The sequence below is a fragment of the Phascolarctos cinereus genome, unplaced genomic scaffold (genome assembly GCF_003287225.1).
Source record: "Phascolarctos cinereus isolate Bilbo 61053 unplaced genomic scaffold, phaCin_HiC Scaffold_3;HRSCAF=262, whole genome shotgun sequence".
Taxonomy (NCBI): domain Eukaryota; kingdom Metazoa; phylum Chordata; class Mammalia; order Diprotodontia; family Phascolarctidae; genus Phascolarctos; species Phascolarctos cinereus.
Genome location: NW_027555736.1, coordinates 225,981,231 through 225,998,466, shown reverse-complemented (window position 1 = coordinate 225,998,466; position 17,236 = coordinate 225,981,231). Strand labels below are relative to the sequence as shown.

General features: G+C 44.7%; 1 protein-coding gene across 2 annotated transcripts in view; it reads right to left on the bottom strand.

The window, feature by feature from the left end:
• The window catches only part of TGFB3 (transforming growth factor beta 3), a 38,856-nt gene extending 21,849 nt beyond the window's left edge, over positions 1-17,007 (bottom strand). Inside the window, exons 1-3 of one of the 2 annotated variants that reach the window (XM_020986247.2) lie at positions 16,851-17,007; positions 15,451-16,725; positions 1,995-2,158 (exon numbers count right to left, since the gene is read on the bottom strand). In XM_020986247.2, coding sequence (XP_020841906.1) covers positions 1,995-2,158; positions 15,451-15,802 — 516 coding nt within the window. In that variant the 5' untranslated portion in view covers positions 15,803-16,725; positions 16,851-17,007. The remainder of the gene's footprint in view (positions 1-1,994; positions 2,159-15,450; positions 16,726-16,850) is intronic. The other variant, XM_020986248.2, reaches the window with a different exon arrangement.
• Between the last annotated feature and the right edge of the window lie 229 nt (positions 17,008-17,236).

Below are 17,236 nucleotides of genomic sequence, written 5' to 3'. Positions count from 1 at the left end.
TCTTGCGTGCGTACATATATACGTGTGTATGTGTATGATATGCGTGTGTGATATGCATGTGTCGACATGTGTCCATGCATATACACATCACCATGTGTACACACACCTATATTAATGCAAGTATGCATGTGTACACACATACATATATGTGCATGTGCACACACACAAGTGTTAGGATTGCATATGCCCATGCATATATGCACACATGTGTGCACACATAGATACGATATGTGTGCATGCATGCACATGAATATTCATGCACGTGTGTAAATGAATGCACATTTATATGCATGCATGTGGTTAATTTTGCATGCATGTGTCCGTGTGTGTGTGTACACAGCTAGTGGTGCAGCGGATAAAGCTCTGGGCCTGGAGTCAGGAAGACCTAGCCTCAGACACTTAACTAGCTGTGTGAGCCTGGGCAAGTCACTAAATCCTGTTGGCCTCAGTTTCCTCATCTGTAAAATGAACTGGAGAAGGAAATGGCAAACCACTCCAGTATTTTTGACAAGAAAACCCCAAATGGGGCCATGAAAAATTGGACAGGACTAAAAACCAACAATAACATTCACTCCTACCTATATTACATGTACGCAGAATGAATATGAAGAGAATACATGTAAAGTAGATACGTGGGTGGTAGTCGGAGAGGGAGAGCCCTCATGCTTGGGGAAGGATCAAAAAAGACTTCATGAACATAGAAGGTGATGTTTATGCTATGTCTTGAATAATAATAACAGCTAGCACATAAAGCATGTTAAGATTTTCAAAGCATTTCACAAATATTTCCATTGATCCTTACAACGGCCCAGAGAAGGAGGTGCTATTATTATCCCCATTTTACAAGTGAAGAAACTGAGGCAGATAGAGGCTAAGCAACTTGCCCAGGGTCACATAGCGAGTAAACATCTGAGACACGATTTGAACTCAGGTCTTCCTGACCTGATCTTCCTGACCTCCCATCACCTAGCTGTCTCTTTTTGAAGGAAGAGAGGCATTTTACGAGCAAGGCATACTTTCTAGGCATGGAGGTATATAGCCAACTGGGCACAGGGAGAGGAGTCGGGGAGAATTGTATGTCCCCAAACTCCGATAGGAATTCATGAGACTTCAAGCAGGATGGGAATTAGCTCAGAAAAATTGAAAAAACAAAAAGATGGTTCTTGAGCTGTTTTACAGGAAAAGAAAGACTCTGAGGTAGAGGTAAGGAGGAAGTACATGCCATGCTAGGGGGTGGCCAAGGCAAAGGCAGAGATGGGAGATGGAATGGCACATGTGAGAAGTATAGCAGAGTGAAAGATCTCTCCACTGGGATGAAGAAGTTCTAGTCTCAGTTCTCTTGCTAGCTAGCTGTGTGACCTCAAAATCACAACCTTTCTGGCCCCTCGTTTTTATCTTCAAACATATGGGGATGATACCACTTGTCCTACGTGCCCTACAAGATTGTTTGGGTTTTTTTTTTGGCTAGGCAATGGGGTTAAGTGACTTGCCCAGTGTCACACAGCTAGTAAGTGTTATGTGTCTGAGGCCGGATTTGAACTCAGGTCCTCCTGAATTCAGGGCTGGTGCTCTATCCACTGCGCCACCTAGCTGCCCCTGAGATTGTTTTTGATAGTTGGAAGGGACCAGAAAGGCCCTCTAGTCTAATCCCTTCATTTTTACAGATAAGGAAACTGAGGCCTGATAACGTTAAATAACCTGGCCAAGTTTCAAAGGAGTAAGTGCCAGAGATGGTATTAGAATTGAGATCTTCTAACTCTTCCTCTTGTAGCAGCCCCTTGCCATTTGTGGAAATTAGGGACTTGTGATCTCTCTCACATATCAAGGTCCATCCTGACCTTTCTGAGGCTGCGAGGAATCAGGGAGTAAAAGAATGTGGTAGCTCTCTTCCAAATGGGAGGATGTGGTCTGCCACTTCGGGGGAAGTCTCTCACTCGTCAGGGAAGGAGCTTTGCTACCGCTGATGGGAGGAGACGGGAGGGCTGGGAGTTCACCTGAAAGAGCTCGATTCTCTGCTCCGTCCGTTTGGAGTTGAGGTTGGGCACCCTCAGGACTCGGAATTCAGCTCGGAATAAGTTGGTTCCATTCTTCTCCACTGAGGAGACGTTGAAGCGGAAAACCTTCGAGGTAATGCCTTTGGGACACACACTTAGCTCATCTAGGAGGGAAAAGTGAAGGAAGAAACAAGGGATGTCAGGAAACCATGATTTCATCTGCATATGCCACTGATCCAATGTTTTCCACTGGACTAGAAAAGTGCATCCTTCTACCCAAGACCACCAAGAGGCTTGAGGGCTTTGACCTAAAGGAGAAGACAGCAAAAGATTGTGGAAGGGGGCAGCTAGATGGTGCAGTGGATTAGAGCACCCACACTGGAGTCAGGATGACCTGAGTTCAGATCCGACCTCACTAGCTTAAACTCACTAACTTTGTGACTCTGGGCAAGTCACTTAACTCCAACACTGCCACACCAAAAAAAAAAAAAAAGCTTGTGGAAGGGCATTGAGATCAAATATTTGGGGAATGAAGTATCGACAGCAGAGCTGGGACGTGTATGGCCACATGAGACTCACCGTAGTGGCTGCTGTGCCCAGGAAATAAAAAAAAAATTCCTTGAGTCTCTGGGTCCTTCCCTTATTCCCCCCTCCTCGATTCTGTGCCATCTTTTCATTATCTTCATTACTGTTAACATCTTCAACCTGATTCTTTTGCCTTTAGGAAATTCAGTGTCTACACAGGTAGCTATCCCCCTTCACAGTGCAAAGGAGGGGGAAGCAGAGCTGTTTGGAGCGCTCCAGGGCACCAAAATTCAGTTTTGCCTCCCTGCGGTAATCGTACCAGCTATGTGGCCCTGGGCAAATCATTCAATTTCTCTGTTATTCAGTTTTCTCATTCGTACGATTAAGGGGTTGGATTACATTTTTTCTGGTTCTATTATGAGTCCATGGCCCAGGTACCAGACTACTTCCTGAGTTTCGCAGAGGTGCAACCATGCCCAGGCCACCAATCCCAGGGGTCTCAAGCCCTCTATAACCATGGCACCCCATTCCTTCCCAATCTCCATGGGGATCAGGATTGGACTAAGAGACCAGTACCTCCTATCCTGGCATAAGCACATTGCCAGACTGTCCTTCTAACGTCCAGTGCCAACTCCCATTTACCCCAAGTACAAATATCTGGGTGAGTTGTTTCACTTTTCTGAGCCTCAGTTTCCTCATCAGTCCAACGGTGGGATTGGATTCTGTGTGTTCGAATATCCCTTTCAGCTCTAAATCTATAACCTTTTGGGCTATTCCTAGTTATAGCTCTGATTGTATAGAAAAGAGCTCTCAAGGCCTTTTGTGAGTGACCCCCATTTCCCTGGGATTAGCATGCCAACAGGTCGCCTTTTCCTTAAGGACCTCCCAATTATAACAAGTTTATGTAGCACTTCCCCAGCCCCCCAAAACCCCAGGACATTATGCCTATTACACAGGTAAGGAAAGTGAGGCTCATTGTTTAAGCAACTCACCTAAGGTCGTAGAGCTAGTAAGTGGTGGAGCTGGACACCCAAGGCACACAAGTCATCTGACTACCATTTAACAACATGGAGTCTTAGAGCAATGAGGTACAAGTTCAAGGTTCTTTCCATTCAACCACCCTGTCACAGGCTGGGCTGTATTGTACTCTAGCGAGGCAGCTGGTGGCTCAGTGGATCGAGTACTGGGCCTGGAGTCAGGGAGGCCCGAGTTTAAAGCTGACTTCAGACACTTACTAGCTGTGTGACCCTGGGCAAATCACTTAACGCTTTCTGCCTCAGTTTCTCCTTCTGTAAACTGGGGATAGAGAAACTCTGAGGGTCTTCCCCTCCCTGACTGATTCTTTTGTAAAGGCAAAACAGACCATCTTTTACCTCATTTCTTACCTAGCCTTTAACTATTGAATGGGTGTTGCCTCAGACAAACTGAGACCTGGGAAAAGATCTTAGCTTAAAAAGGCCAAGGTCTCCCACTGCATCCCGGGCCATCACCAGTCATCCTGACCCATGTCTTGCCATTAGACTCTGATGACTCTAAAGGAGAAAGGGAGGCTGATGCTTTGCATAGCCCTGCCTCACTTAAATCCAACTCACTTGCAAGTCAAGACATCACCCTCCTGATGTCATTGGTCCTCTTCAAGAATGAAGGATAACAACAGCAAATTGGAGATGATAATATCACCTACTTCCCAGGGTTGTTATGAGGATTCAATAGTACCTGGTACTTAGCATGTGTTTTTTTGTTTGTTTTTTTGCTTTTTGGTGAGGTGATTGAGGTTAAGTGACTTGCCCAGGGTCACACAGATAGTAAGTGTTAAGTGTCTGAGGCTGGATTTGAACTCAGGTCCTCCTGACTCCAAGGCCGGAGCTGTATCCGCTGCGTCACCTAACTGCTCCTTAGTAGATGTTTAATAAATATTTATTCCCTCTTCTTCCCCCCACCATAACCCTAAGTGACTATTATGAGCTAGGCACTAAGGATAGACATTTATATTCTATATGTCTACGCAGCATTAACAACGTGAGGCCAGCATTCAGGGCGGCTGTGGCTGTGCACATGCTTCAGTTGTGTCCGGCTCTTCTTCATGACCACGTTTGGGGTTTTCCTGGCCGAGAGCAGCAAGTGCCTGATGCCAGATTTGAGCTCAGGAAGATGACTCTTCCTGACTCCAGGCCTGGCACTCTATCCACTGTGCCACCTGGCTGTCCTTCTGTACAGACCATTCAGAATACCCAGAACATGACATTTAAACGCAGAGACATAGATCCAACACAGAAGGGCCCCTCGAATCATCCACTGAAGTCTGGAAGGGCCCTTAGCTGACCATCTGGCCCAACCCTCTCCTTTTATACATGAGAAAAGAGAGGCTCGCAGACAGTGATCTGCCCAATGTCACACAGATAGCAGAGCCAGTAATTGAACCCAGGTCTTCTGACTATGGGCATCTAGGTGGTGAAGTTGTTAGAACGCCAGGCTTGGGGTCAAGAAGACTCACCTTCCTAAGTTCAAATCTGGCCTCAGATGCTTATTAGCTGTGTTACCCTGCGATAGTCACTTAACCCTGTTTGTCTCTGTTTCCTTATCTATAAAAATGAGCTGGAGAAGGAAATGGTAAACCCCTCCACTCTCTTTGCCAAGAAAACCCTAAATGGGGTCATGAAGATTGGACACAACTGAAAACAGCTTGACTACAAGTCCAGTGGTTTGTCTGCTCTATCATCCTGCTCGTGGTTCCATAATCTTACTGAATAATTCTGAGAGTGATAGTGGTAGTATGTTAGCTATTGTGATTTAGGAAGAAATAGAGAACTGAAGAAAGACCAGAGAGAGCATTGGAAGCAAGAAAATAAGCTATTGATCTTCAAGAAAAGATGTATAGGCCTGGAAATTTCCATTTGGCAATTCTGACATTGGTCCTTCAAAAATCAGTGAAACAGATATTAAGAAAAACAAATGTATAACTGTTTAGAGGATAATGAAACCAGGGTTTTAATTCACATTGAAGGAAAAATTATGCTAAGTATAGTCTGTAATCATTTAGTCAAAATTATAAATGCTTTTATACTTGTGTATTGAGATGAGATGATATATAGAGTGTCCCTAAAAATCTTCGTACAAGTTTTTCAAGCTATTAAAGTTTAAAATTTGCACTAAGACTTTTTTTTTTTTGGTGAGACGATCAGGGTTAAGTGACTTGCCCAAGGTCACACAGCTAGTAAGTATCTAGTCCTCCTGACTCCAGAACAAGTGCTCTATTCACTGCACCACCTAGCTGCCTCTGCACTAAGACTTCTGAGACAACCAGTTTGGAAAACTTAAGGGGTTTTATGAGTATGAGTCATTATTATTATCACTGATGTGATTCATGTTTCCTCAGTCAAGAAGCATGCATTTAAAGCTGAAAAAGGCCTCAGAGGAGACCTAGTCCAATCTCTTCACTTTACAGATAAGGAAACTGAGATTCAGAAATGAGGAGACTTGATCTAAATCCCACATTTAATAGAGAGAGTATGTGAACCCAGGGTTTTTTGACTCCAATCTTTCCTCTGTGTCACGATGTCTCCCCATAATATTCAGTGTCAGTCATAATGGTGTGTCTGGGACACAGTGACATAAGCTGGGCTGATAAAGCAGTAAGTCAGGGGTTTGCCAAGGCTAAGAATCATTCTGAAGGCAGCTAGGTGGCTCAGTGGATAGAGCACGGCCCTGGAGTCAGGAGGACCTGACTTCAAATCCGGCCTCAGACACACAACACTTACTAGCTGTGTGACCCTGGGCAAATCACTTAACCCCATTGCCTAGCACAAAAAAAAAAAAGGAAAAGAATCATTCTGGAAGAGAAAGTAAAGAATGTGTTGGTATAATGTGCAAAGCAGCTAAGTGGCGTGATGGAGAGAGCACTGAGTTCAAATCCAGTCTCAGACAGTTAATAGCTGTGTAACCCTGAGCAAGTCTCTTTAACCTCTGCCTCAGTTTTCTCATCTGTAAAATGGGGATGACAATAATAACATCTACCTCACAAGGTCGTTGTGAGGGTCAAATGGGATAATAATTGTAAAGTTCTTAACACAGTGCCTAGAACATAGTAGACATTAAATAACTGTTTGCTGATTATTATATAATTATATATAACATAATCATATCATGTTATTATATTATTAAATTGTATTTTTGTATATTGTTATTATATATCATATTATCTAAGGGTTCTAACACTGAAAAAAGAGAAATATGGGATCCAGTGAATTTGGAACCACAGCAAGTAAATAACATGTAAATTATAAACGACAATCGCTGTTAGCTTTCCCTCAGACAGCTAATTAAGCAACAAAACAATTATATATTGCGTAATAATCATGCTAGCTCACATCTTTATAGCGTTTTTAAGATTTGCAAAGCATTCCCAATATTCTTACTTATCCTCAGATACTACTATTATCCCCATTTTAGAGTAGAAGAAACAGATTTAGGGAAGTGAAGGAACTTGCACCTGGTCACACAGTTAAGAAATGTCTGATATAGGATTTGAACCCATGTCTGTGGGACTCCGAGTCCAGCACCTCATGTACTGTGCCGCCCATGGTATCTAAGAGGGGCGCTAGTTAGACTCGGTATTCTCAGGGCTCTCTCTGCAGCCTTCTTTGCTCTCTCTATACACTTTCTTGGAGATCTCATTGGCTCTCAAGGGCTCCATCATTATCTCTATATAAATGACTCCCGAAACGATGAATCCAGTCTGAATATCTCTCCCCATTGTCAACTATCTTCTGGATATTATGTATGTGTGTATGTATGCATGTAAGCATGTATGCATGTATATGTGCTTTTATATGTATGTATATGTGCATGTATATGTGTGTGTATACCCACACACCCCATAGCCATTTCAAACTCACCAGTCTAAAACAGGACTCATTATCTTCCTTCCTCCTCCTTTCCTCCCACCCTCAGCCTGACACTCCTCCAAACTTCCTGATTTCTCCCAGGTTTGTAATGCTGAAGTCATCCTTCAGTCTTCTCTCCTCTTCCTTTTTGCTTGGGGTAGATGAGATAACAGTAACTGACAGCAGAAAGGAGGTAAAATTTCTCAATTTTTACCTTGTTTTTTGCTTTCTCCTTGAGGGAGAATGACCTCCACATTGGAAATGACCAATAGGGAGCCAATATTCAAGATAAGGAAGATGGTAGTAGGAGAGAAGCTGGCTGTCTTTACAGAATTCAAGTCGCCTGGGCCAGAAGAATGCCAACCATGTACAGAAAGAAATGTCAGCTAGGACTGCTGAATTACTCACTGTCTCTGTATTATTCTTTGTCTGTATTTTGTATTTATTGACATGGCTAGGTGGTACAGTGAAGTGAATAGAGAACACAGGACCTATAGTCAGGACAGACCTGAGTTCAAATATGACCTCAGGCATTTACTAACTGTATGACCCTGGACAAGTCACTTAACCTTTGCCTGCCTCAATATCCTCATCTGTAAAATGGGGATGAGATAATATTTGTAAAGCACTACCTTTCTCTCTCTCTCTCTCTCTCTCTCTCTCTCTCTCTCTCTCTCTCTCTCTCTCTCTCTCTCTCTCTCTTTCATTCCCCCTCACCCACCCCCTTTCCCATTTTTTCTTGTTCTTTCTTTCTGTTACTCTCTTTCATTCTCAATCCCTCTCAATCTCTCCCTCTGTCACTTTCTATCAGTCTGTCTGTCTGTTTGTCTCTCTCTCTCTCTCATACTCTCTCTTGTTGACCTCATCATAGGTTCAACTACCATCCAGCTTACGTCTCCTCTGAACTACACTCTGACCTCAGCAATTGCCTGCTGGCTATCTCCAGCTGTTTTTTCCCCTAAACGCTTCTTTCAGTCCCTAACTTTCCTATTTCTGTTGAGGGTGCTCACCAGCCTTCTTCCAGTCCCCCAGATTCACAAGCTCAGAGTCACCCTGTCCTCTGCCCGTCCTCTTAGGCTCCAATCATTTCCCAAGGCTTGTGGTTTCTACCTCGGTGACATACTTCCCATCCATTCCTTTCTCTTTACTCACAAAGCCTCTGTCTTAGTCCAGGACCTCGTCAGCTCTTTCTTAGATTATTGGAGCAGCCTCCAAATTCGTCTCCCAGCTTCCAGTCTCTACCCTCTCCCATCAATTCTCCCCACAACTATCAAATAGATATTCCTGAAAGACAGGTCAGACCACATCACTTGTTACGCTATGGCTCCACTTACCTCTTGGAAAAAATACTTATCTCTCTGACATCTTTTGCCACCTTCTTCTCCTTCTGGCCCTCCAGACTAGCCCGCCTGTCACTGCTGCTGGCACCTTGGCCTCTCCTGGGGCCATTGTTCACTGTTTACTTGGAGACCCTCTCCTCTGTGTCTATTCTGATGTCTATGACCTGCAGGACCTTCCATACATTCCATCTCTGTGCCCTTGCAAAGACCATCCTCCAGGTCTCTAACGTATTCTGTCAATTCCACTTTGAAAATTCCCTTAGATTCCTTCAAAACTAGCTCAGTTATCACTTCCTTTATTAAATCTACCCTAATCCCCACAGTTGTTAGTGCCCCTATAAGATACTTTGCACATATTTTGTATTAGATTTTCTGTGTATTTGTTACCCCCTCACCCCGAGAATGTAAGCTTGCTGAAGGCAGGAACTATTTTATTTTTGCCTTTGAATCTCTAACACTTGGTTTAGCAAACACATGCTTATTGAATAAGAGTAAATCACAAATTATCTCACTGTTCAGATGCTTCCTTATTTTTATTTATTTATTTTTTGGTGAGGCAATTGGGGTTAAGTGACTTGCTAGTGAGTGTTAGGTGTCTGAGTCTGCATTTGAACTCAGGTCCTCCTGAATTCAGGGCCGGTACTCTATCCACTGTGCCACCTAACTGCCCCCAGATGCTTCCTAATTGCAGACTGTCTTCATCTAATCTAATGTTGAAAGAATCAGCAGTCTTTGCCAAATACAGATATTTACAAATCAGAAATATGATTTCCCCCCACCACCACCATAGGCATTAAACATGTATAAAGGAATTATCTTGCTAATGAGTATTGCAAAGAAATTGGGAAAAGGGCATGTTCTTTCCCACTGTCTAAAAATGGTGAAGAAATCTGAGGATACTCTTCCGCGTTCCCATAAGTAGAGCTACGGAACAATATAAAAGCCATCTTCTGAGCTGGCACATATCTTTTCTGACAGGACAAGTCCATCTAAGTCATCCAAGATAATCACCCTGGATGGGAAGGGGTAGGATTCTTCATTAAAAAAAGTTAAAAAAAAACCCTTTAGGGGCAGCTAGGTAGTGGAGTGGATAGAGCACTGGTGTTGAAGTCAGGGGGACCTGAGTTCAAATCCAGCCTCAGACCAAACACTTGACACTTACTAGCTATGTGACCCTGGGCAAGTCACTTAGTCCCAATTGCCTAAAAAAACAAAAAACAAAACCAAGCTCTTTGTTTAGCTTTGGGTGTGAGAGAGAAAGAGTTTATGACAGTCTGAAACACCAGACCAAAATTTACAGTGGTGAGAAAGTAAGCACTTAATAAATATTTTCTTCCTTCCCTCTTCTTTTCCTCCATTCCTTCCTTCTCTCTTCTGTTCCTTCTTTCCTTTCCTCTTTTCTTCCTCCCTCCTTTCTTTCCTTCCTTCCATTCTCCCTCTTTCTCCTTCCTTTCTTCTTTTTCTTTCCCTGCTTCCTTTCTCCCTCCCCCTTTCCTTCCTTTCCTCCTTCCTTCCTTCTTTCCCTTCCCCTTCCTCCCCGCCCTTATCTTCTTCTCTCCCTTCCTTCCACACTCCAATGTCTCAAATATGCCCTTGGATTAGATCCTAAAGACTGAAAACGGGAGGAAGCAGAGACTCGTAAAGGATCTTATAAAAAATATTCCTATTCAGAGTTAGTTGACTTAGATAAATTCTGAGGTTCTTACAACTCTGACAGTCTAGGTTTCTTACCATCCTTTCCTGTCACTATACGTAAAAGTAATTCTCAGTTTTCACAGAATTCTCAGCTGTCCTACGGCAGATGCCCTATTAAGAGTGTCTTCCACTGTGCCTAAAGGGCAATCCAATTGTGCACACCCTTTGACCCAGCAATACCACTTCTAGGTCTGTATCCCAAAGAGATCATAAAAAAGGGAAAAGGACATATTTGTATGAAAATATTTATAGCAGCTCTTTTTGTGGTGGCCAAGAATTGGAAATTGAGGGGATGCCTATCGATTGAGGAATGGCTGAATAAGCTGTGGTATATGAATGTAATGGAATACTATTGTTCTATAAGAAATGGTGAGCAGGCAGACTTCAGGAAAACCTGGAAAGATTTGTATGGACTGATGCTGAGTGAAGTGAGCAGAACCAGGAGAACACTGTCCACAGTAACAGCCATATTGTGAGATGATCAACTATGATTAACTTAGCTCTTCTCAACAATGCAATGATCTAAGACAGCTCCAAAAGATTCAAGATGGAAAATGCTATCCACATCCAGAGACAGAACTATGGAGTCTGAATGAAGATGGAAACATACTATTTTCACATTTTTTTTTGTAGCTTTTCCCTTTTGTTCTGTTTCTTCTTTCACAATGTGACTGCACATGTATAACCTATTTCAGATAGCTTGCTGTCCTGGGGAGGGGGAGATGGGAAGAAGGGAGGGAGGAAAAAATTTGAAACTCAAAATCTTATAAAAAAGTGAATGTTGAAAACTATCTTTACATGCAATTGGAAAAAATAAAATACTATTTGCCAAAAAAAGAAGATGTCTTCCATAACACTCTTCTCACAACTGTCAATCACCTGCTTTTAAGCTGCAGATAAAAGCAGATCAGCTGTTGGGACTACTCTAATGTCAACTTTTTGGTGCACTGCCATTTACTCATCACCTCCCAGGTCCAAGAAGTTGGGGAGAACGCACTAGATTTGGCACAGTGCTTCTCTTTTGTAGCTGGTCCAAACACTTCCATTTTTTCCCCTTGGTATCTGCTTTCCCCTGTCACTGCCGCTGCCCAACTCACTGTTTGTCATATCGGCTCCATGAGGCTGCCATGACTTTCACATGCATCATTACATCCAAGAGAAGAGCATTGGAATGCACTCTCTATCTTCTCACTCCTTCCCTTCCCTGCAAAAGTCTACTGGATAAAGAAGGTGACTGGGAGAGAAGGAATGCAGGGAGTGAGACATGACCTCATCATCTCTCCTACAGTAACTCTGGCATTGAGGGCCTGGTGCCTGCTCTGTTCAGAACCTGGAAGCCTCTGGCAGGAAACATTGCCATATCACTTCTATCCTGCATTAAGGCAGGGTGAGGAGGGGGAAAGTGATGGGGGGAGGGGGTTGTCTATCTTCCAGCCTATCTACAAGATAAGTGATCAGTATCTGCTCACCATCTGTCCTGCTTTTTTTTTTACCTCATCTGTATCTGTTGGATCAGTGAGTAGCGTGTGTGTGTGTGTGTGTGTGTGTGTGTGTGTGTGTGTGTGTGTGTGTGTGTGTGTGTCTTTCCATCTGGGTCTGCTTAGCCCCTGATTGGCTGCTAGGGGAGCCCAGCTCCTGTGCCTGTTCAGCCTAGATGTCACCTCAGCAGCTGTGGACGGTCTGCTTCTGCTGTATTTGCACCTGCAAGGCATTGCTGCCGAGGCCCACGGGTTCTGTTTAGCATCTGCCCCCTCCTGGGTGTGGACTCCGTGTCTCCTGAGGAGCGTTCTGCACTTGCTACTTACTCAGGGTTTATTTTAAGTCTGCTCAATGTTACTTACTGCTGGGCCTGCTGAACATCTGCTAGGTACCGTTCTGTCTCTCCCCTTAGCATCAGGGTCACTGTCTAGCATCTGTTCTACATCTGCTGGTACCTTGGCCTCTCCTGGGACCAGTTGATCACTGTTTTACTTGGAGACTATCTAGGTGGTGCAATGGATCTCGTGCTGTGCCTGGAGTCAGGAAGACTCATCTTCCTGAATTCAAATCTGGCCTCAGACACTTACTAGCTATGTGACCCTAGCCAAGTCACTTAACCCTGTTTGCCTCAGTTTCATCATCTGGAAAAATGAACAGGAGAAGGAAATGGCAAACCACTCCAGTATCTTTCCCAAGAAACCCCCAAATGGGGTCATGGAGAGCAGGACATGATTGAAAACAACTGAACAAATTTCCTCTGTGTCTACTCTAATGCCTATAATATGACAATTTCTGCGTTTGCATCCACACTGTCTTCAGCTGCTGCTCTACACACACCACACACACACACACACACACACACACACACATACACACTACATACACAAGGCCAGTCCAGCATTAGGTACAAACGGACGGTATGTATGCCTCCTCTGGATCTAGAAATACTTTTGTTCTGCTCTGTTTCTTATGCAATCAGCTGATTAGTTTTTACTTATTTAACTTTAGCCAAAAGTCAGTAAAGCAGCAGGAGGAGGAACAGACCTGGAAGTCAGAGGATCTAAGTTCAAATTGTGCCTTTTATGCCATTGGTCAACTCACATAACTTCTCTATTCATTAGTTTTTTCATCTCTCAAATGAGGAGTCTGAGCTAAACCTCAAAAGTCCCTTCCAGCTCTGGATTTATGATCCCATAAAGTCCTATTTTATTTAGGGACTGGGACCAGTCCATCTGGAGGTAGCTAGGTGGCTCAATGGATAGAGCAATGGGCCTGGAGTCAGGAAGACTTGAGTTCAAATCTGGCCTCAGACACTCTAGCTGTGTGACTCTGGGAAAGTCATTTAAGCTCTGTTTGCCTTAGTCCACTGGAGAAGGAAGCAGCGAACCACTCCAGAATCTTAGCCAAGAAATTCCCATGGACGTTATTGGCATGCTATGGTCTATGGGGTCATGAAGAGTTAAGAACAACTGTTCCATATCCCACCTTTTACATTCTTAATTATTATGCCTCTTAATTCTAATGTCTTTCTCTGCTATTATTTCCTATTTGTCCTAAATAGAGCTTGTTTGCATGTATGTTTGTTTGTTACCTCTACCGTTAGATCATGAGCTACTTGAGGACAGGGACTACCTTTTGCTTCTTTTTGTATCCTTAGTTCAGCACAGTGCCTGGCACACATTAGGTGCTTAATGAATGTTGATTGATTGATATAAATAATCCTCTCTCTCTGTCTCTCTGTCTCTCTGTCTCTCTGTCTCTCTCTCCTTCCCTCTCCCCCACGGCCCTTTGATAACATGCCTATTTTTTCCTTTCAGCCTCAGTTTTACAAAAACAACCCTTCTTGTCCCCCCACAACCCTTCCTCTAGCCTCCACTCCCTTCCCTAACACTCCCTAGGATCTGGGATACAATAATGGAGGTGCTGCCTGGCACTGCAAATTCCAGACCCCTAGGAAAGCATCAGCCCCTGGAAGGTGCCATGCACTCCCTAGGAAAGTTCAGGAGGGAAGCACCATCCTTTATGTCCAGAGCCTCAATCTGAGAAACTCCAGCCACATCGGATGAGAGATGTAGCCACAGAAAGCAGGAGTGAGAAAATCCTAGCGGCCACAGCTTCGTCAGTTTGGCAAAGGGGAGACCCTGAATCAGGCCTTCCTCTCCTTTAACAGCATTTGTGATCACTAAATGGAGACAAAATCCTCTTTCGTTCCTACATAACCCCCCAGTGTCTTCCACCCCGTCCCAGGGCACGAGTGCGTTTGAAGGCAGTGAGTGAGGGATATTTTCAGTTGCTCTGCTGGTTCTCTTTAGCTCCCTCCCCCTCCCCAGGCCTCTCTGAAGCACCAGTTTACAGGCAAATCTGGCCCCTCGGCCTCACTGATTTTCTCCATTTCCCCTTCTGAAACTTCCAAGTCTGTCTGACTCCCTCGATCCAGTTTACCAGGATGTCAGGGACCACGAGGACACCTGCCGGTAGCATGGGCAAACAGAGGTCTTCCCACAAATCCCTCACATCTGTGCCCGAGCTGTCAGTTTGTTTCTCAACATCCGCCAAATTTCCTTCCCTTGTATTGGGGTTTTCAAATCCCCTTTTTGTTAACACACATGACTTCCACACTTGTACACACACACACACACACACACACACACACACACACACACACACACCCAGGTCTGCCATACCATTATATACATGAAAAGACCAAAGCATCTCATCAACATAAATAATGAAAAGCAGGCCTGCTTTCCCTCAACAGACAAGCCTAGAAGACACCCATTTCGCACCCATCAATCTTCCTGTCATCTCTCTGAGGGTGGCTGTGGGCTCCACAGACAGCACCCTCCAATGTGTGAACATTTGAAGTCGGTCACTCCCTGGGAGGGAGTGGGGAGCAAGCCGGGAGTTGGGTGGGAGCTATAGAGGGAGCAAGCTTGGACATACATGTACACACCCACATGAACCCAGCGCGTGGGACATGCTTATTGCAGCGTGTCGGGGAAAGCTATCATCTTTGAAAAGGGTTTTTACCAACCTTATTCCATAACAAATATCATTTCCCCCAAAGAATGACTGGAAAAACTAAAAGAGAGAGACGTGTCACAAGCAGCTCTAGAAAACCAGGGAAAAGATCCAGGTCTCCAGACTCATGGAACTATGCTTTCTCCTCTGGCCCATTCTGCCTTTTTTTTTTCCCATAGGACACATATGCTTGTGGTTACCCATATCACCACATAGATGTGAGCACACATGTTCCACAGGCAGTGCAATGCCCCCCCCCCCCAAATGAACAACTGTCAAGGATTTTAACTGGATGGGGTTATATCCTTGGCATGAGGTTGCTGGGTTTCAAGGAGAAGCAGTCAAAACGGCCCAGAATTGTCCTGGTTCCCTCCCAGTCCCTGCTGAGCCTTAGGTGCTCAGAAAACCTAAGGGCAGCTGGCTCTTTAGTTGAGCCCTGGACTCTCTCTACAAGTCTCTCTGCTCAAGTTGGGACCCTCCCGAGGTGACACTCAGATGAGAGCTGGGACTTACTGTGCTCTGCAAGACCCTGGATCATGTCGAACTTATGGATTTCTTTGGCATAGTATTCCGACTCAGTGTTTTCCTGAGTGCAGCTTTCCTCCTTCTCCTCCTGCATCTCCTCCAGCATCTCCCGGGTGCTGTTATATAGGGCTAGGATGTGGTAGGGCACATGGGCCAACGTTGATGCCTCAGGAGGGCTGGTGAGCCGCAGCTTGCTTAAGATCTGTCCCCTAATGGCTTCCACTCTTTTTCTCTTGATGTGACCAAAGTCCAAGGTGGTACAAGTGGAGAGGGAGAGACTGACTGTGGCGAAGTTCAGCAGTGAAAGGACCACCAGAGCCCTTTGCAAGTGCATCTTCATGTGCGAAACAGGGGAAAGGGGACCAGGGGAGCAGCTGGGCCTGGCAAAGGAGACCAGGAGCTGTGCAAAAGGAGTTAGGAAAAGCAGGCAGAGCTTTCGATGCAGCCTCCCCAGATCCCGAAGACTGAGGCTTGGCAAGAAGGTGCATGAACTCACTGCACTGCAAGAGATTCAGGACTTCCAGGAAGCGTTGGCAAAGCTTAGGAAGAAGAAGCAGGCTCTGTGCCTTGCACAGTTGGGATCCTTCTCCATGTGTCTAAACAGGTTCCGCTGGGCTGTGATTCCAGGCAAACCAGGTGAAGAGCACCAAGTAGGGGTAGCAAGGGAAGAAAGGAAGGCTTGGGGCGGGGTGGGGGGGGGGACAGAGGCTTGGAGGGGAAAATGGGGAGAATGTTGGCGTTTTCCTTAGGTAGAAAAAAATAATAATAAATAGAACTGATAGCTAAGATCACAAAATATTACTTTGACAACGAGGGGCAAAAGTTGGTGTTTTTGAAGAGAGGCTAAGAGAACAATGTTTAGTTTCCAAATTCAGTATCCTTGGATATCCCAAAATAAGAAGGAAGAGAAGAGAAAAAATCAGATCACCAGTAAGTAGGTGGCTGGTGGCAGGGCTGGGCTGGGCCGGGCCACCGTCCCCAGCTAGGGACAGAAGGAAGCGCTGGGCACACTGGTCTTTCAGACACACCATTCATACTTTCCCCTTGGTTTACATTTCCTCGAGGGCTTTTGAAATTATTTTTGTCACCCGCTGCCTCTCGTCTTCATTGGCTGCTGATTTGGGATTACGTGTAATGAGAAGGACTAGGCACCTGGTTGCTGCCTCCCCTCCAGTTTTGCCCCAATAATCCACTTGGACGCCCGGGGTCACCAGGACCTTAGCTTCTCTTCTCCCTTGGTCATTGCTTCTTTTCACTGCTTCACTTAAAAAAAGAAAAAAAAAGGAAAAGAAAAAAGAAAAAAACCATAAAAATAAAATAAAACAAGTCAGTTCACTGTACTCCTGCTTCTTGAATGTTATTCGTTCTTTCTCATTTTCTTCCCCTACCTCTTGCTTTTTGCTCGCTTCTACGTCCCTCTTGCCTGTGATCTCTCCTTTCTCTCTCTCTCCCTTCTCTCTCTTTCTCTCTCTGTCTTCCTCTCTCCTCTCCCCTCCTCTCTCCCTCTTCCTCTCCCTCTCTCTCTCTCTCACACACATACACACACACTGCTTTCTCTATTTCTCTCTGCTGAAATTTTATACCTCCCTCCCATGACGTCTTTGGCTAGGGATGGGGGGAGGGAGGGACTAGCAAACTCAGCCTCATATTCAGCACAATTTTAATGTTTTAAACAGGCACAGGAAAAGCAGATCCCATTTGAAAATACTTTGCAAATCCTCTCATTCTACGTGGTATTGGGCTTTTTTCCCTCTTTCCTGGAGTCCCTTTTTCA